Below are 21,181 nucleotides of genomic sequence, written 5' to 3' on the forward strand. Positions count from 1 at the left end.
CTAATTCATAATAAGGCAATAAAGTGTTCAGTATTATTTTTCTATAAATATATTGTACAAATTTTGACTTAGGTGCTTTAGAAAATGTATTGTAAAATATTTATATGAAATATATGTTTGTTAATTTGGTTTTAAAGTGATTTGAAGATAAATAATAACAATAACAGACTGTCCTAATGTAATATTTGGAATTTAACTAAAATTTTGATTGTGTGCATACAATAAAAACAAATGGGAATTATTATATTTCTTACATATTTAATATTTGTAATCTCTGATTGGATACAATACATTTTCTAAGTTTTTCCCTGAATCTTTAGTATTTTTCTAATTTACTGTTTTAAACAGGAGGGTTGACCTAATCATCTTTAAAAATGTAAAATCAAAGAATAAAGCACTTATATCAAAGAACTGCTTAACAAACATTGTAGAGCACAATTTTTCATTTATTGAATTCCAAATGTGCAACAAAACAAGAAACATCAGTGCTGTGGTTTAGTATAAAACAGAAATGTTATCTCTAGGTTGAGTAAAACCTGGTAGTTCACATATGTAGAGAATTCAATCAGTCTATTTTTTGGAGTCAGAACAGCTGAATATCTTGCAGTGCAGATAGGCGAGTTTCTCTGCATAGGAGCGTCGCAGCAAGGGAAACCATTCCCAATGGGGCAACTCTACGACTCTGTATCCAGCCAGCGCAAGTTGTCTCCTCTTCAGTGCATGTAATCCAAGCAACTGCTCAGTTCTGTAGCAATAGTGATTCCTGTGTGTCACTTGAACAGCAAGTCTCTGAATAGATGGTTTAGAATCACTAAGGCGAGACGACCGCTTTCGGGATTTGGTCAACGCCATCAGAAGATTGTCCGTCAAGTCAATACCCACATTGAAAATACTTTCTCTCTCTCGGACTGGTTCAACTGTGTGGACCTCTGGCTTTTGGAGGAACTTGTTGGACTGCTGCAGTGGACTCTTTTGTGTATTAGTTAGTTGAGCTAGTAGGTCGTCAGTTATGGTAACTCCAGAGGGCCTTGCATTCAAGTTTTGGGAGGCGAGATTTTGTTGCCCATGTCCGGAGGATACAGGAACAGGCTGGTCATTTTGGTCTAAGTGCACTTCCAAGTCAATTGAGCGCAAATGTGGAAGAATCATATGTTTGCGCACAAACACCTCTCCACCGAGAAGTTTCCGCAACACATCTTCAGCCTCGAGCACCTCTGGCTTCTGGCAGATATCTGATTGAGCAAAATCCCACAGCTGTTTGGTCACTTCTTCCCGAATTGCAAGACTAAGTCTTGGGATCGTCGACTCGGGTAACTCCAAGCCTACCGTTCCGTCTAAGGTGAATAAGTCTTTCCTCAACTCAAGCTCTTGGGAATTACAAGCCTTGTTGACAAACTCTGCAGATAAAGCCAGACTGAGCAGGTCTTCAGGGAACAGACCGGCAAAAGCCAGACCGAGCAAAGCAGTCAACAGATGTTCCGGGTATCGCTGAAACTCCACTTGCCGTTCTCGTAAGATCGCAGTGAGACACGGATAAAGGTTGGGACATTGGTTGGGAAGGACTCCTAGAGTCCCAAAGGCCCACAGCATCTTTGCAGCATCTTTACTCCGGCACCGACTGACCACGTCAGGTAATCGTTTAGCCACAGCCAAGAGAACGCGATCATCTCGGTAGTGCAGAGCGGAGAACGCCAAGATGACGTGCATGAGTCCTTGCACCTCCATGTGCGGGGCACGTCGAGGAATCTCCGATCCCATGGCTTCCAACCACGGGAGATGGTCTAGATAGCTAAATCGCATAAACTTCATTACATTAACGATCCCGAAGTCACTCATATCCTCAACTACAGCAAGAGCCCTGTCCACAAGCCGGCGCGTCGCTCTCTCGGACAGGGAGCGTTGGGATTTGAAGAGGCCTAAACAAACGGCGCCCAGTTCTTCAGGCTTCAACTGGTTCAAATGACGCATAAGTAAAGACTCAAGGGGTTGAACGAGGGTATCAGGACATCTCCTGCCTTCTCCGATTATGTACAAGAGCTGCACCAACTCTGGAATACCCATTTGGTTATAATTTCGGCTCACGTTGTCAAAGAGCCTCTCGAGGTACTTAGGAACAGCTCGGCCGAGGCATCGCCAGAAGTCGGCGGCGAGCAGCAACTGGTGAAGCTCCATCTCGCCGGATCGCCGACAGAACTCGGTTTCATACAATCCCAGAATACTATGAGAATGAGGCAAGGCCAAGTTCACGAAAGCCCTCAGGGCATCCAATAACTGCGGCGTTGTGAAGTTTTGCAGGATCTCCACGCTGTACCGCAGGAGCATATTAAATCGCTTGTCGCCCCTTACGACCACGATCTGTTCTTGGGGAATCTGACCAAGTTTGGACAAGGAATGAGTTACTTCTGAAGCTTCCATGTTGCTTTTTTGTACCGTGGCTTTATGTAGAACTAACAAGGCCTCGTTGAGGTCTACAGTAGACGAGCATTGGGAGAGGTCATGGGTCATGTTGCGGTATTCAGGCCGACATCTCTGAAAGGCTCGTGGGGCGCTGTTGACACTTGGCTCTTTGGTGGCGTTTGGGGTCGGAACGGCTACTCGGTCTGAAGCTGTGTTTAACAGCGTATTCCTGGTACTGGAGACCCGTCGTGAGGCGCTAATACTACACGGGCTACGCTTTTGACGGAAAGCAGGGTTTAAGGGACGATTGACGGACAGTTCTTCTTCAGCTTCGGAGCGGCCCACAATAGAAGAACGTGTCGACGGTCTCTTGTAGTAAGCCGAGGGTTTGTATACCAGTGTGCTTTCAGTCTCTTCTTCTCTCTTTTGCTCTCCATTCTCCACATTTGATGACAAACGTTGGGAACTAAAGATGAAAACGCGCTGTATGTTGGCATAAAGATGGCGCTTTGCCACATGATGAAACAGCACTGTCGCAGACATCAATAGCAGGCACTGGAAAGGATCATAAAAGAGATTTATGTTTTTACTTTAAAGATCAACAGTGTCTGAATATTGTACTTCTTTAAAAGCAAAAGTCAGGTATTTGGTGTTAAATCATTATCACTAATTCTTCTCACTTTTAATGGCTGAATTATTATTATGCAACCCGTCTACAAAAGCTGCAGCAAATATTAATTATTTTAGTCTGTGAAACAGGAACAGAAATGCATTCCATTATAATGCCTTTAGATACATCTCAGGAGTTATTATCTAAATTATACCTAGTATCATTAATTCTGGCACCTGCAACTGAAATGTACACAAGCTTGATGAAATACAAAGAAAACTTATTTTACACAAGCTAGGTGAATATAAATAGCCTATTTTAACTTTCGAAAATTGTTACTTATTTATTTTTCTACGTTTATTACTTTATGTCTCAAATCGTCTATCACTATTCAAAACACAACTTAATGTTAAACCTGATGTGACATCTAAAGATTAAAATTAAACTCATATTAAAGTCGGCATGAAACAAAAAAATGCAATTATTCCAATTTCTTCCCTAAATGATGAGTGATGAATATGTAATGTTTTTAATTAAAGATGATGTCTGAAATAATAATAATAATGTGCACAGATTAATCAATAAAAACGTCAATATTCCATTTTTAAAAAGTCAGAATTTTATTTCATGGTAACTTTAAATTTGGGTCTGTGCATGCTTTTACAAGACTTAATTTTGGAATAATCACTTCCTATTATATCAGCGATTCTGTACTGTAACGAAACTGACTGACACAGGAGAGAACATAAACAGAGCCTCTAAATATTAAATACAATATGAAGAGATTGTCGTGTTTTCTGTTTCTATGAAAGAGTCGCTTCGCAAAGTATAATTAAAAATAAAATAAAAAAATCGTAGATTCAGTATTTCGCTTCGTCAAACAAGAATTTAATCAATGTTCAAGCTTTATTTTATGACGTGTGTTTAAAAAAAAACACTGACTTAAAAGACAGTTAAACAAGGCATTATTTCCGTTTGGCGAAACGTCTTTAATCAAACATAAATTACCGCACGTCCTTGACAGCAGACGGTGAAAACAACCAGAAAACAACAAACTGAGCACGAATGAGTGTAGAATGATGGACTTACCTTCAGCGCGTGTATTCATCAAGCTATTCGAGTCAACTAAGTATTTATTTAATTAAGACACATTGTAAAAACACTCATTTATGTGCTGAATCCACATAGAAAGCATGTGTGTAGTGAGTGCCAATGTCATGCGCGCTACGGAAGCTCGCAGGAGACAAACAGCGGACACGCGCACAGTCAGTCCCGAGACTGCAGCGATGATCATACGTAGGCCAAAAAGATATATATTATTATTATTATCTGCTCACATTTTTGTCACGTTCTTGATGGGATTGTAGATTGTGTATTTCTACAGTACAAATAAATAAATACAAATCTGAAAGTTTATAATTTGAATAGAATATAAATATATTAAATGTAATTATTTATTTATTTATATATTTATTACATTAATATACGTTCATTTACGATTATTAATGTGAATTACATATATACACACATAATATATATATATATATATATATATATATATATATATATATATATATATATATATATATATATATATATATATATATATATATATATGTTTATGATTATTTTTATATATTCCTATACATTTATATTTTTAAATGTTGTGAAATATTTAACTCATCTATTATCTATTATATATCTAATTCATGATTTTGTAATTGTAATTTTATATATAATATTCATGATTTTACAGTACTAACAGTTATTGATCAAAACAAATATATATATATAGACACACACACACAGATGGTTTTGATTTACAGTTTTTACAGTAATTGCACAACCCAACATATTTTTGCAGAAACTATAAAAACAATGGTCAATTTAATACACAAATTACAAACAAGACAAAAATGTAAGCAATTAGTCATTTAAAATCATTATTTCTGCTGTAGTTTTTATTTTTACCTAATATTTCATAAATTATCATATGACAACAAATTCTTAGAAGAAAGGGATCATTGGGATTCTATAACCATAGGGTTCTTTACTCAACTCCAAAGAACTTTTTATGCCAAAAAGGTTCTATAATGACAAGAAAGAACCCTTTTGGCACAAAGGGTTCATATCTCGAATTTTGTGATCATACTCATGCATTCATAAATGCATTTGAATACAACGAATAATGCAGTGAAAGAACGCACTCGAAATGCACACGCGCACTAGTATGACTTCATCATGTAACTTTACATTAGCCTAGATGCGTGCACTTTTTAGGCACGATTTGTTTAGTTTTTTAATATACTTGATACTGTTAAAAGGCACATCATAAAAACAAAAAATACGAGTTCACATTTCACACCTAAACAAGCGTGGAAAACGTAATTAGAACTAGCTACTAAATTAGTTAAAAATGCCTATCCATATACAGCTATGATTTGCGAACTCCAAACTGACTCAAATGATTCGCAAAAAACCTCTACGAACTCCTGAACTGATTCAAATGATTCGCTATCCCCAAACTGACTCAAATGATTCGCGATCCCGCTACGAACTCCCGAACTGATACAAATGATTCGCGATCCCCAAAATGACTCAAATGATTCGCGATCACGCTACAAACTCCAGAACTGATTCAAATGATTCGCGATCCGTAAAATTGACTCAAATGATTCGCGATCCCGCTTTGAACTCCCGAACTGACTGAAATGATTCGCGAACCCGCTACGAACTCCCGAACTGACTCAAATGATTCGCGAACCCGCTACGAACTCCCGAACTGATTCAAATGATTCGCGATCCCACTACAAACTCCCGAACTGACTCAAATGATTCGCGATCCCGCTACGAACTCCCGAACTGACTCAAATGATTCGCGATCCCGCTCCGAACTCCCGAACTGACTCAAATGATTAGCGATCCCAATACACATAATGCTATAAAAGTGTGCACATCGAGAGAAATAAATAAACAGCAGATTTTCATGTTAACAACTTCTTTAACTTGAGCAAACGCTGCTAATACACATACATTTGTTAATAAAGTAAATAAAACGAAAACATGAATGTTTTAATGCTACTGAATAAAAATAAACGATCCGCTCGAAAGTCTCTGCTCATCATGACAGGACCTGGATCAGTGAGCTGCGTCTCGGGCCGATGACGTCACTTCCAGGGAGGCATGTTGTACACGCCCCCGTCCATTGACTCCGCCCCCATCAAAACAGTGCCACAAAGAGAGACGTGCAGAAAAGTAAAGCGCAAAGGGAAAATGGTATCACAAGCTCAAATTAGACTGACACACAAAATAAAAGCAGCATTGCAAATAAATTAATAGATATGACCATGGAAAATATTTATTGCAAAATCATTGCTTTTGCTCTGTTTCATTTGTTTTGCAATTCTTAATTCTTGTTTGCAAAAAACAAATGTATTTTCTTCAATACTTTAAATAAAATGTTTTAAATTTGTTTTTGTTTTTATTGTTTTTGTATATTTTAAACAAGGTAAATCTTTCTGATTTATTAAAATAAAAAGTCACATATATATATGGATTTTTCTGGGCTAAGCCCCGGATCTCCACTCACCCTAGAACCACCCCTGATCATATGTAACTAAAATCATCCACAAATGTTCACCGAACCTGTTGAGGTTTATTTAAAAAATAATAATAATGAAGAAATGCAGCTATGTTTTCTTATCCACATCTTTATTATTTAAATTAATATTTGCTATGATATGCTTTTTCCAAGCAATTTCTGAAAAAAAGAACGAAAGGAAAAAATGAATTTTTTACAAAAACCTCGGTGGCATGGCGCACCAATACATCTCAAGAACTGATCGAGAAAGAGAAGAGACATGGGACTCTCGAGTGTATGACTTTACCGTAATACAGCCGATCAAAGGATTTAAGATTCATATATGTATATTATATTCCTATAGTAATAGTTTTGAAAAATAAAAGCTGACATGTCAGTCTCATTACTTCACAAAAGTATTCACACGCATTAGCTCGGTATATTTGGATAGAATAGTTCTGTACACAGAAGAAACAGTGATATTTACATGCCTTTGTCTCTACCAAGAACACAACAGAAGAAGCACATAGCAGCAAAAGAGTGTGGCCAGAGACAGCATCCATCTAAAGCTTTCTCTATTAACACCTAGTGTCATAAAGCTGCAGTGATTATCTCAGATATGGCAATGATGGGAGAGACGCTCCAGACTCTTTCTATTGCATTTCTATAGCGGTACATTGAGGGAAATAAATCACTTGTTTGTGCTTGTTTCTTCATCCAGCACCAGATGCATTTCGCATGCAAAACACAGCGAATCTTGCTCGTTTAGTGTTGTGATATGTGACTTGATCAAAAAGGAATCAGTTCTATAGCTTATAAGCAATGGTTTAAGACTTTGTGACAAAAGGTGTTCTGTGAAATGCTACCACTACAACAGCAAACTGCTTTTGTCCCTCGTCAGAGCCTGTAGTGCGTTTGTTATCTGGCCATGTTTAGAAAAGCATACAAGCATACGACTCGTGCTGCTTCTATTCAAGAGAGCACACTGCACACTACATAGTGCACACTGCATACTGTATACTGCACACTACATAGTGCACACTACATACTGCACGCTTGTCCTTCTACTTCCAGTGTGATGACAGAAACATCATCATACAATCTTTCTTGATTTGACTAGATGCATTTGTACACAAAACTGTATTAAAAATGCAACACGGCAGTTTTTATTCATTAGATGTAATGTAATGTAAAAAGACGCAGAATTGCACACATTAAGAAAGAAATAGTAAGCAGTACACAGTGCACATGGTGTTTTATGGAAGCTTATTTCTCCAATGGAATAAAGAAATAAATAAAAAAGTTGATTGCAATTATTTAATTTTTTTTCACCATTTTGACTTTTTTCTCCATTTTGCAAGTTTATATCTCACAATGATGACTTTATATTTCACAATTCTCAAAAATTGCTAATTTATATCCCACGATTCTGACTTCATATATCAGTCTGAGAATTTTTTTAATCGAGATTAAAAAGGTCAGAATTGTAATATAAAAAGCCACCATTAACTTAATTTTTTATTTTCTCGCAAATTGCACGTTTAGATCTCACAATTTTGACTTTACATCATGAAATTCTTAATTTGTTTCAGAACTGCATGAACAATGGTCAGATTTGCAAGATATAAACGTGCAATTGCCAAAATAAAGTCAGAACTGTGACCTATAAAGTCGCAATTTCTTTTTTTTTTTCAGTGGCGGAAACAAGGTTGACAAATTTGTGTATATTTTCTGTTTATATCTCACAATTCTGACTTTTTTTCATCTGATTTGTGAGTTTATATCTTGCAGTTTGGAGCTTATATCTACAATAATAACTTTATATCTTGCATTTCCTAATTTTCTCAGAATTGCAAGAAAAAGGTTAGAATTGAGAAATAATTTTATTTTTATTATTCCAATGGCGGAAATGACTTTCCATAGTATTCAGCAAGCGTGCATCTGGGAAATTAAATGGATATTTAGCATTTTTGATCAAATATTTCTACTATTCCCTCTTAAATCATCACACTGTTGATGCAAAGTCAAGTCAAGCACTTTGCATTGTGGGAAACAGTATTGTGCGCAGTGTGCTCTGTTGTATACACACTGCAGTAACAGTACTCGTAGCATGCCAATTCCAGTCTTCATCTACCACACAACCCTCATTTCAGTCTTCCCAACCCATTCAAATATTCCACGGGATCTCTGTGCACTTACGCCAAAACATTTCAATTATCACTTCAATCTACTGCATATGACATTTTTAAAGTCAAATATTCTAAATGATACTCTCAGTAAGTATACATTGACACATTATATGCTCTTTTTGGAAGAATGCAAAGTCTTCATCCGTTGACTAATTGGAGATGGACCCGTCGCCCTCTGCACAGTTTTGGCTCAGCCGCCGTCCATCAGTCAAGCAGCTTCATCAACCAAACCTCATTCAGCTGCTGTTGTTCACAACAACCGAGTCCTCAGTTTAAAGCAGGATGGTCTGAGACCGAAGCGACAGGTGCACTAACATATTGACTCAATCTCTCCTTCTAGTTTACTCTACGTAGCTCAAAACATAGAAAAGGGCAAAAACAACATTCAGGTGATATACAGTACGTTCTGAGTTGAAATGAATACACGTCCTCCGCCGCTGCTTTGGGCAATAGAGCAGGGGGGTTGAGCGCTCCTCTGTCCCACACCAGGCCTCGGCCTCCAAACATACTCTATTCAAGCACATGAAGGCATGCACAAACTCTATTTCACCGCTTTTCGTGAAGCGCAATTCATTATGCGTCGCAACAATGCATTCGGAGTCTGCAATGTATCAGTTTTGATAAAAGTTAAAACTGTTCTTTTGACATAATAATGTTGATCATTTCATTTAAACTGAAAATTTAGCATTGATTTTTTACCATTTTGATTACATCAACTTAATATGGATTGCAATTTAAACTAAAATTTCTGCTTTAATATGCACAATTTTAATATTGTGTAATTTAAACTGAAATGTCTGCATTAATTGATTTTTTCTTATAAAAAACAAACAAACAGATACGATTAATAGATATAGATGTGTTGAAATTAGTTGAAAAAAAAAACTAAATATTTCTGATTAATGAATTAAAAAATTGTGTTAATGTTAGAAATTATTCAGTTCCTCCAAGTCAGAGTAGTTTGTTGATTAAACATAATCTGAATTACGTTGTCATAACCCAAAAAGACTGATGCATAACTTTTGTGCTATATTATTATTATTATTATTATTGTTTTAGCCAAAACATTTATTTTGTATTTTGAGTGTAGAATGATTTCTGAAGATCATGTGACACTGAAGACTGGAGGAATGATGCTGAAAATACAGCGGAGCATCACAGAAATACATTACACTTTAACACAGATTCACACAGAAAACAGCTGTTTTACATTGTAATAATATTTCAAAATTTTACTGCATTTTTAATGAAATAAATGCAGCCTTGCTGAGCAGAAGAGAAGAACTTCTTCTTTTGAACGCTTCAATAACCTGCTTAATTTCATCTTGCACATCTATGTACTTTTGTAGAGTATGTTTCTGCGGCCCAACAAACATAAACATTAACATACGAGACTGGCACTAAGATTTGGTCCTTAAACGTGATGGTGCGTTGCATCTAAGCACCATGCAAGAACTTCACTTTAAGAGGAACTCCCTGCAGTTTTAGTCTAGTTTTGATTGTTTGAGGTTTACAGAAAGATGCTGTCATTATTAGGATATTCTTCAGAAAAGATGGTGACTTATTAATAGCCTAAACCCTCGCGCCTGTAAAAACACAAAGCTGAAACAGTCTGTTAATGCCGGTTCCCCATAAACCCCTGAGTGTTTTCCGCTTGGCTACTGACCTGCGGCCAGCTCCTCTGCACTAAACCAGCTGATAAGGCCACACATGCAACTCATAACTACCCAACGGACCTGCCCTCAACCCACACACCTGCCCCAGACAAGCAGGGCATCCTTGGACAGTCCTCGCAAGCGGTTTAGTTTTTGGATTGTACTGAATGCAGTTGTAATCAGGGATGCATTAGATCTCCGTTGACTCGATCCTCTCCAGTCGGGTCGGCACGGGCCACATCGGAGCCAGCTGGTGCATCTCCGGCAGCTTCTTCTCCTCCGCTGGTGGGGTGGGAGAGGTCAGGGATATGGAGACGGACACGGGGGCATCCAGCGGCGACGGCGTTGCGATCTGGGCTCCCAGCTTGTCTACGCGCTCCTCCAGAGCCTGGTTCTTCTGCAGCATCTCCACATAGCTGAGCTGCAGCTGCGCCTGGTACTTCAGCACGCGCTCTTTCTCGTCCTGCCAGGTCTGGCGCTCCTGAGTGAAGGTGAGCGCCTGCCGCTCTCGCTGCTGCCGCTCCAGACGCAGCTCGCCCTGCAGTCGCTCCAGCTGCTGCCGCAGGTCGCCCGACTCCTGCCACTGGACCTTGGAGTCGTCGCTCTGCAGCGTGAGCAGCGGGTCTGGTGCCGGGAGCGCCCTGAGGGACGTGGGCGTCTCCGGGGGGGACAGAAGATGCTCTCGGCTGCGGGACACCACCAGCTGACCCATATCAGTCAGGCTGGGCTCACTGGAGCGACTGGAGCTGCTGCTGAGTTCACTGAGGGCCTTCTTCAGCCGTGCAACCTCCGTCTCAAATGCACTCAGCTTGTCCCGCAGCACTGTGACCTGCAGACACAGAGAGGGACATATACACACATCAGATAGGGTTGCATGATTTAGGGCAAAAATCTAATAAATAATAATATTCCCCCGTAAAATAAAATAAAAAATTTAAATCTAAATTTCACTGTAAAATAAAAGAGTTCTGTCTTGGCTAAGTTGAGCTGATGGTCTTTCATCCAGCAAGACATGTCTGTTAGACAAGCTGAGATGCGAGCAGCTAACATCAGATCACAAGGATGGAATGAGAGTTAGAGTTGAGTGTCATCAGCATAGGCGTGGTATGAAAAGCCATGTTTCTGAATGACAGAACCTAATGATGCCATGTAGACAGAGAAGAGAAGTGGTCCAAAAACTGAGCCCTGAGGCACCCCAGTAGCTAAATGGTGAGACCTTGAAGAATACCTTAAAGGACCTATATCATATAAGAATTAGAGTACTGAATCAGACTGAACTGCTGGAGTGCAGACAGAAAAGAAAAGTGGTACAAGAACTGAGCCCTGAGGCACCCCAGTAGCTAGATGGTGAGACATGGACACCTCACCCCTCCAAGATACCTTAAAGGACCTATATCATATAAGACATTGAGTACTGAATCAGACTGAACTGATGAACTGTAAACAGAGAAGAGAAGTGGTCTAAGAACTGAGCCCTGAGGCACCCCAGTAGCTAGTTGGTGAGACTTGGACACCTCACCCCTCCAAGATACCTTATAGATACCTTATTCTCTGTTATCATCGTCTGACAGACAGACACAGATGTGTGGCATCTTTACCTCGGCAAGCATGGTCTGTAGCTCGGCCTCGCAGCGCTCCAGCTCCAGAGTTTTGGTGCAAAAAGACTCTTTGAGGCTGATCTCAGCCTCCTCTCGCTCTCTCAGCTGGGCGTTGAGGTCTTTCAGCTGTCCTCGCAGTGCCACCATCTCTCCGGCCCGCTGTGTCACCTCGCCCTGACTCTCCCTCAGCTGCTGCTTCAGCAGAGAGATCTCACCCACCTTCTGACACACCTGCACACACACATATACAACTATATATTTCTGTGCAGTCTAACGGTTATCTGGATATTTAGCCTATACGGAAATTGTGGAAAAATATTTCAGTTTAAAATAAGGGTTTTCTATGTAAATACACTCCTGAACAAAATCTTAAGACCATGGGATGCATCGCAAGTTTTACACATTTTGCACTAGTGGATCATAAACGGGTTGTAAGTGCTGCTTCAAAATGCCAAAAGAAGAAACAGGATCAAGAGACAAAAAATAGAGAGTAGGCAATTTATTGAAAACTGCATTTAAAGTCAAACAGGCTGTTCATCAGCTGATCAAAAATTTAAGACCATTGCCCAAAAATAAACTCACAACAGAACTAAAAGTGACAAAAAAGGACTCAGTAGTGAGTAGCCCCACCGTTCTTGTTGATCACTTCAAACACTCGTTTCGGCATGCTTGATGCGACTGTTTCCAGGAGGCTGTTGGGAACGTTGCTCCATGTGGTGAAGATGGCTTCACGAAGGGCATCCACGGTCTGGAACTGACGTCCGTTTTTGTAAACTTCCCTTGCCATCCATCCCCAAATGTTCTCAATGGAATTTAGATCAGGGGAACACGCAGGATGGTCCATAAGAGCAACGTTATTCTCCTGGAAGAAGTCCTTTGTCAGGCGGGCGTTGTGAATTGCAGTGTTGTCCTGTTGAAAGACCCAGTCATTACCACACAGACGGGGCCCCTCGGTCAAGAGGGATGCCCGCTGCAACAGATCCACATAGCCAGTCGCCGTTTGACGCCCCTGCACAACCTGAAGCTCCATTTTCCCATTGAAGGAAAAAGCTCCCCAGATCATGATGGAGCCTCCTCCACTGTGCCGCGTAGAAAACATCTCAGGTGGGATCTCCTTGTCATGCCAGTAACGTTGGAAGCCATCAGGACCATCCAGGTTAAATTTTTTCTCGTCAGAGAATAAAACTTTCTTCCACCTTTCAGTGTCCCATGTTTGGTGCTCCCTTGCAAATTCCAAACGGGCAAGTTTGTGTCGTGGGAGGAGACGTGGCCTTTGAAGACGTTTTTTGTTCTTGAAGCCCTTCTCTAGCAGATGACGTCTTATGGTTATTGGACTGCAGTCAGCATCAGTAAGGGCCTTAATTTGGGTCGAGGATCGACCTGTGTCTTCACGGACAACCCGTCGGATCCTGCGGCTCAGTGCAGGTGAAATCTTTTTGGGTCTACCACTTGACTTTTTTGTCCCATAACTCTCAGGATTTTTTAAGAAATGTAAAATGACTGTCTTACTGTGTCCAACCTCGGCAGCGATGGCACGTTGTGTGAGACCTTGCTTGTGCAGCTCAACAATCCTGCCACGTTCAAAGAGAGAAAGCCTTTTTGCCTTTGCCATCAGGAGATCTTGATAGTATGACTGCTTGAAAAACAATGACATGAAAGCCATATTTTTGTGCAGATTTGACCTTTTTATGGCTATGGTCTTAAACTTTTGATCAGCTGATGAACAGCCTGTTTGACTTTAAATGCAGTTTTCAATAAATTGCCTACTCTCTATTTTTTTATCTCTTGCTCCTGTTTCTTCTTTTGGCATTTTGAAGCAGCACTTACAACCCGGTTATGATCCACTAGTGCGAAATGTGTAAAATTTGCAAGCATCCCCTGGTCTTAAGATTTTGTTTAAATATTATTTATTTCTTTGATCAAAGCTACTTTTTCAGCATCATTACTCTAGTCTTCACTCTTCAGTGTCACATGATGCTTCAAAAATCCTTCTAATATACTAATTTGCCTCTCAGGTATTATTGGTTTCTATTTATGTTGGAAATATTTTTGTGGAAACCATAACTACTTTTTTTTCAGGATTTACAGTATAGAAAGTTTATCAAATAACAGCAACTTCTTTTCCGTTTGAATTAACTATTAACTATAACTGATATTTGATCTTGTCTTAGGCATAAACTCACTTCATTTTGATTCATTTCTCAAAAAAAAATGGCATTGTGCTTCTCAACTTAATGTATCTTGATTCAAGGATGTTTAGATGTTTTCACTGGAAAACAAGACAAAAGTGTTGAGGAAGAACAAAACTAAGTAAAAACTCAAAACTAAGTAAAAAGTCCAACTGTGATTTGATGTCAGGCGAGTCTCTCTCACCTCCCACTTAGTCTCCTCCAGTCTGGGCAGGATATCGGCCTGCTCCTTCCTGAAGTCCAAGCACTTCTTCTCCAGCTCCTCTCTCTGAGCGAGCAGCATCGTCATCTCGTCCTGCAGACGCCGCTTGTCCTGCTGCAGACGGGCGATCTGCGCCTGCAGGGCCTGCTGGGTTCGCTGGGCACGTCGGGTCACCTGCTGCAGACGCCCGGCGTAGTTCTGCCTCAGCTCCTCCATCTCACGCTCCCACACGCGCTGTTTCTCCTCGAAAACATGCACGATGGCCGCCTCGCTCTGGTCCAGGTTTCGCCGCATGTGAATCACCTGCGAGTAGAGCAGGGTGGCCGAAACACACGAAACACAAGCTTGATTTCATGCATTGTTGCATGCTCACGTCACGTGTCTGATTGCATTTCTTAATGCAACTTTGCATAAACTTCTATATCTAGCTACATGAATAACAGCACACCCCAAAAAAATCTAATAATAATGATAAAATTCATTTAGACAGCATGTATGTACAACAGATTCATGATTTTGCTTTTCACGAAAGTATGCAAATATAAACAGTTTACAAAAGTACAAAACAAGGTGACAAAAGCATTTTGCAGATGGCACATTGAAAAATTAATATATATATACTGCTAATGAATGTACAAAGTTCTTTCACCTCACTTACTTCTTGTTCTCTCTCCCACAGACGCTCCTCCAGGTCCTGAATAACGTCGTCGGATGATGGAGAGGGCCTCAGGGGCGCGGGAGCATCGTTCAGGTGACTGAGTCGCTGGTACGAGGAGGAGCTCTTGCCTGAGGAGGAGCGGCCGCTGTCCGAGGCGCTCAGGCCGTTCTGGTAACCCGGCTTGTCCAGTTTGTCCAGGGCGACGGTTCCCAGTCGGTTGATGTGGCTGGTGGAGGCACTGAGGGGTCCGAGCGCAGGTGGTGGGCCGTAGCTGGAGCCTGTGTACGTGGGCAGACTGGTCAGAGAGTTCCTCCCGGAGTCCGACAGACTGCCTTGTCCGGCCCGGCCTGCACCGGTGTGTGTCCCACGGCTGCCGGGGCTGTCCTGGTCCCACAGTGGGCCAGGCGCGTTCGGACCCCCTTTCTCGCCTCCGCTGCCGCCACTTCCGCTGCTCCCAGGACCGCCGGCCGTCCCAGAGCTGGACTGCAGGGGACACACCAGATTCTGCATGGAGTGAAAGCTCTTGGGTACCACAGGTTTGAAGGCTGATGGACGCACCAGAGAGTCGTTGGTCTGCAGAGATAGAAATTAATTTAAATGGTGACATCAAATACAGTTTTTTTTTTTTTTTGTATAAACTATATTTTAGTATATGTTGTTATTTTTTATTACCTTATTATTATTTTTATATTTTCCATTTTCGTTAAAATTTCACTTTGTTTAATTATTTTTTTAATGTGCTTTTGTAATATTTAGTTTGCATATATAGTATACAGTAAATATATGTTCTATTTAGCTTTAATTTATATATTTTATTTCAGTTTTAGTTCTTATCATTTTAGTACTGCAACTCATTTTAGTTAGTTGCCAAGACAAAATTTTAAGCTAAGTTATAATCATGGGATAAAATTCATAATTATGACACCAAATGTCAAAATTATGAGGTGCTAAGTCATAATCATGAGGGGAAAAAAAGAGTAAGTCAAAATTATAGTAGTCAATAAATGTCATTATTATGACTGTTTATCTCATAGATATTACTTTTATGTCATTGTTTTTGTCCTAATTTTTACTTTAATCTAATAATTATGACTTGGTATGTCCTAATTTTGAAAAAAAAAATTCTCATAGATTTTACTTAGTATGTCATCATTTTGACTTTTTATCTCACAATTATGGTTTAGTAGTTATCTCCGAATTTCAACTTGTAGTGACATAATGATGATGTTTTATCTCATAATTACGACTTACAGTATGTCCATTTTATTTTTATCTCATAATTTTTACTTATTATGTCATAATTTTGAGTTCTTTAAGTCTAACAATTATCATTTAACAGCTATCTGATATTTTCAACATTTAATTAAACAGTTATCACTTATTATCTCATAATTAAAAATAATATTCAAATTTATGTCAAATTGTGATGTTTTATATCACAATTATGATTTAGCAGCTATCTCATTTTTTTTTTACTTTTAGTGACTTAATTATGACGTTTTATCTCATAATTAGGGCTTGGTATGTCCTTTATTATTTTTATCTCATAATTTTGACTTAATGTGTTATAATTTTGAGTTTTTTTCATTAAATTACACAGTTATCACTTTTTTCTCATAATTACAAATTTGTCACATTGTGATCTTCTATATCACAATTATGATTTAGTAGCTATCTCATAGTTTCAACTTTTAATGACAATTATTATGTCTTATCTCATAATTAGGACTTGGTATGTCCTATTTTTATATCATAATTGTGACTTAGTATGTAAATTTTGAGTTTGTCGTCTCACAATTATGATTTAGTAGCTATCTCATAGTTTAAACTTTTAATTACACAGTTATCGCTTTTTATCTCATAATTAATAATGTATGCCAAATTGTGATCTTTTACCTCACAATTAATTTAGTAGCTATCTCATAATTTCAACTTTTAGAGACAATTATTATGTTTTATCTCATAATTAGGACTTGGTATGTCCTATTTTTATTATTATCTCATAATTTTGACTTAGTATGTCATACGTTTGAGTTTGTCGTCTCACAATTATGATTTAGCAGTTATCTCATATTTTCAGCATTTAATTACAGTTATCACTATTTATCCCATAATTACAAATTTATGTCAAATCGTGATCTTTTATCTCACAATTATGATTTAGTAGCTATCTCATAATTTCAACTTTCAGATGTTTAATCTAATAATTAGGACTTGGTTGTTCCTATTTTGGGATTTTTATCTCATAATTTTGTCGTACCTGTGCCTGCTCGAGTTTTCCCGAGATGGGCAGGATGTTGGGCTGGTTTTGATTATTGGGTTTGGCTTTGCTCTTGTCCTTGTGCTGTGGCGGCTGCGGTGGAGCTTGATGGCTGCCGTTCTTGTCATTGTTCAGCACGATGTTGTTCCCACACAGGTCCAGACTCTCTCCGCGCCTGTGTCCTTCCCTCCGTGCCCCATTGGTGAACACCACATTGGACACCGGCCTCTCTCCGTTGAGTGTCTGCTGGCGGTTGGTGTTGTGTGCCGCGGTGCGCTCTGTGTCGGTGTGGTTGCGAGCGTTAGCATGGTAATCTCTCTCTGCATTGTAGCTGTGCTCGTCGGCGGAGACGCCCTTGGTTTTGGTGCTGGGGATGGGGATGCGCTCGGCGCTGAAGCTGCGGTCATCGAGGCGGCGGCGGGCCGAAGGGGGAGGCGGTGCAGCCGCCAGCGGGCCGTTTGGGGTGGTGCGGGTGCCCACGCTGCGCATTGTGATTGGCCGCTGACTGGACGCCCCGCTCCCTACGCTGCCCATGCCAGGAGCCTCGAGCGCTTCACTCCACCGCCCACAGCGCCAGCACACACGGGCATGAAGGGGAAGTGAGCCGGGTCACACACACTGCAACACAATAGACTGCATTAGTGGATTTTTTCACACAATATAGCATTATAATTCTTTTTCAATTGGGTCATTCAGTTGGGAAGAAGAAAGACAAAATATTAAATGTCATAGATGTATATCTACTGAATAATGCGCTGTTTTGTAGATGGGGGAAAAAATTAACATTTTCACCTAAGATTCAGAGCCAAAATATAGGATGTAAAAATTAATAAAAATAGCAGAATAATTATGTTATTTTTACACAGAGATTAGTAGTTCTAGTAATATTCTGTTGACTTTAGTCATCTTTGTTGCATTATATGCCAGTGGTGACAGTGGTAAAAAAAAATCAAGCAAGTTTGCATACCTTTATCACAAAAAGTATTAAAGTTATCTTTATGTTCTTTTAGAATTTGAAACTTAACAAACTCTTCTTTCAGCATTGTCATTTTTAAGGCCCTGTATGGATCAGTTTCAGAGAAGAATCTTTTTAAGAATACATTAGTTTTTCTTCAACTCATGAACACCAGTTTTGGAAAATCTGCTGTAAACTAAGGTTAAAAGTTGTTCTCTATGAGCCCATTCACACAGAATGTGTTATTTCATTAAGAAAAGTAAAAAAGTAAATGCATAAAAATGCAGCGTAATGGAAAAAAAGTGAGTTTATAACTTTTTTTAGCTTGAGCACTGCGTTTTTAGAATGGCTTGTCGTCCACAAGATGTTGCAAAAGATATGTTTACACATGTTTACCATTTTTAAAACAGCAGTGCAGTGGAATGCATGTCAATCACCACACAACTAGCTGCTTTATAATATTACATGTGCACCATTACTAGAATAAAATGCAACCAATGTGAACGTGCGTGTACCACATGTATAGTCTCAAAAATAGTTCCATTGTGGAATGAATAGATATTATACCGACAGCTCAAGAGAAAGGAAATAGTTGTAAATAACAACATACGTGCGTCCCTCGAGAATCATAAAAGCTGAACTGCTTCCTCTTCTTGCTGAACGTTTATCAGACCTCTCAAAAACCTGACTGCAAGTTCTCATGCCAACACATGACAGAAAAAGACCGTGAGGAGAAGGTCTTCAGTCGTATGAAGCGCATATGTGTCTGTGATCAACACGGATCGGTTTCAGCGAAACTGTACCCTGATTATGATGATATCTGGAGTTAAATATTAACAAACACAGAGCACATCTCATGACTCTGATCTTGATTGTACATCAGCAAAGGCAGTGTTCACATTCAGCTCTAAATGACAGAACTGTTTCTAAACTAAGCGTCATTTGTGAAAATAAATTGCATACGTATCCTTTTTTTTTTTTTTGCTGTATTATTTATGTCAATCAAACTGCACATTGACTATATTGCATTCCTTATTTGCTTTTACTCTTGTGTGAATCATAAAACCATTTATGATAACAAATGGGAAGCATCTTAAATGAAAAGGAAAAAATAATTGTCTTCTCCAGATGTTCACTGATGGACTGGAGTGCTGTGGATTATTGTGATGTTTTTATCAGACTCTCATTCTGACGGCACCCATTCACTGCAGAGCATCCATTGATGAGACACTGATGCAGTGCTGCATTTCTACAAACCTGATGAAGAAACACACTCCTCCTGATCTTGGAGGACAAGGACAGTTTCAAAACAGGTTCAATTTTGGATTTTGATAACATCATATTACCATGGTACTTCTTTAAAAAGGGCAAAATAGGATACAATAAGACATCATTCAACATTAAAAATAAAAAACACACATGACTACTCAGCTCTTGTCTCGTGCACATGGATATACATCACAGCATTTGAATGCACATGGATGATTAACCCATCTGAATATCTTGGTATTTACACAGACCTCCGAGGCACTGCCATTGTGCATGTCCAACATTATTGTTTTTTTGTACGGTGCACATTAACACGCAGTTTGTACATAAACTCTCTCCGAGGCGGTCAGCTTTGCAGTGCTGCTGCTGATGCTGTGCAGTAACATCACTGGTCCAGCAGAGCTCTGGATCAGATCAGCACTGGCACGTGCATCTACTACCCTCTCCAGCACAGTCAGTCACTCACAGGCATTACATCATCGCTCACATGCTTCATATATCCCAACACACATTAAAGATTGCCATCCACATCAGCCTCGGCCACACCATCAATAATGCAAGATCAGATTCACGGCTTAACCTCATCACTGCATAACACACATCTGCGAATCAAGGCAAATGCATGGATGTAAACATGCAGTGCAGCAGAATGACACACTGTGTCGATGCATCACACTCACACACCGCAGTGCAATTCAAAGAAGACACACACAACTGGAAAAAAACCTGGAGTGGATGGGTGAGAGGGAGGCCTGTACACAAACAGACCACAAAATGCACTAAACACGCATCTTCACCTGCTTGAAGCGGCGCATGATCAGTGAATCAGTGAATGCAGGCCTAGTGATGCTGCTAACCAGCAGATGCTCGGATGCATTCAAGGCTGCGTTTATCATAACATAAAAAACGCTCTGCCTCCATTTAACACAGAGAGAGAGAGAGAGAGACGGCAACAGTGCAGGATGCAGTGGCGCTACATCAGCAGCAGCAGCACAATGGAGATCCAGCGTTCACCTGACTACAGGACGAAGCATCCGCTCGCTTTGCCTCTCATTACATAATGCGTGTTAGCGCTCATGCAAAATGATGCATCACTGCATCCGCATCCGTCCAGAACAGCATCAGCATCCAGAGTCTCCATCACTCACACACATACTCACTGTCTCACCGCGGGTCCGTGTGTCTGCTCTGCTCGGCCGCTGCGGCGTGAACGAACGTGTGAAGCCGCGCGATGCGCTGCTGCTGACGCCCGCGACGGAGATGAAGCGCGCGCGCGAGGAGAAGGAGAGAGCGCGAGCGGCGCGCGTCAGCTGAGAGACACACCCACCTGCGCCCCGCCCCTTTCGAACGCGGTCGGACACGCCCCCTTCTGCACGGTGAGGGCCTTAACGACCGATCAGTTATTTTAGGACGATGAGCTACAAAACTAGGAAACCAACAGTTAATCAATTTATACTATAAAAACGTTAAAAAATTCTCCAGGGGGCAGATTCACGAAAAAAAAAAAGATTAAAATTAGTTTAAAATTCAAAGACACTTTAATTCATATAGCTCATAATTAGTTCATGTTAACTAATGCATTAAATACTGTCAAAAAAATTATACTTTATTGCAAAGCG

General features: G+C 39.9%; 2 protein-coding genes across 4 annotated transcripts; both read right to left on the reverse strand.

Moving 5' to 3' along the window:
- Positions 1-425: 425 nt before the first annotated feature.
- LOC128014923 (FAST kinase domain-containing protein 5, mitochondrial) lies at positions 426-4,277 on the reverse strand. Its single transcript, XM_052598634.1, has 2 exons — positions 4,097-4,277; positions 426-2,952 (listed from the first exon to the last, which is right to left on the reverse strand). Exon 2 carries the CDS (start codon positions 2,938-2,940, stop codon positions 571-573), a length of 2,370 nt encoding a protein of 789 aa, XP_052454594.1. The 5' UTR covers positions 2,941-2,952; positions 4,097-4,277; the 3' UTR covers positions 426-570.
- A 2,420-nt stretch (positions 4,278-6,697) lies between these two features.
- LOC128014928 (leucine zipper putative tumor suppressor 3-like) lies at positions 6,698-20,851 on the reverse strand. Of its 3 annotated transcripts, none has more exons than XM_052598658.1 (6): positions 20,723-20,851; positions 17,339-17,956; positions 15,070-15,651; positions 14,403-14,723; positions 12,030-12,260; positions 6,698-11,260 (listed from the first exon to the last, which is right to left on the reverse strand). In XM_052598658.1, exons 2-6 carry the CDS (start codon positions 17,870-17,872, stop codon positions 10,622-10,624), a joined length of 2,307 nt encoding a protein of 768 aa, XP_052454618.1. In that variant the 5' UTR covers positions 17,873-17,956; positions 20,723-20,851; the 3' UTR covers positions 6,698-10,621. The 3 variants fall into 3 exon arrangements, with proteins under 3 accessions (XP_052454618.1, XP_052454617.1, XP_052454619.1); XM_052598657.1 differs by lacking the exon at positions 20,723-20,851 and adding an exon at positions 18,904-19,108; XM_052598659.1 differs by lacking the exon at positions 20,723-20,851 and adding an exon at positions 18,904-19,107 and having other exon boundaries at positions 15,079-15,651.
- Between the last annotated feature and the right edge of the window lie 330 nt (positions 20,852-21,181).

Source organism: Carassius gibelio, chromosome A5 (genome assembly GCF_023724105.1).
Source record: "Carassius gibelio isolate Cgi1373 ecotype wild population from Czech Republic chromosome A5, carGib1.2-hapl.c, whole genome shotgun sequence".
NCBI lineage: Eukaryota > Metazoa > Chordata > Actinopteri > Cypriniformes > Cyprinidae > Carassius > Carassius gibelio.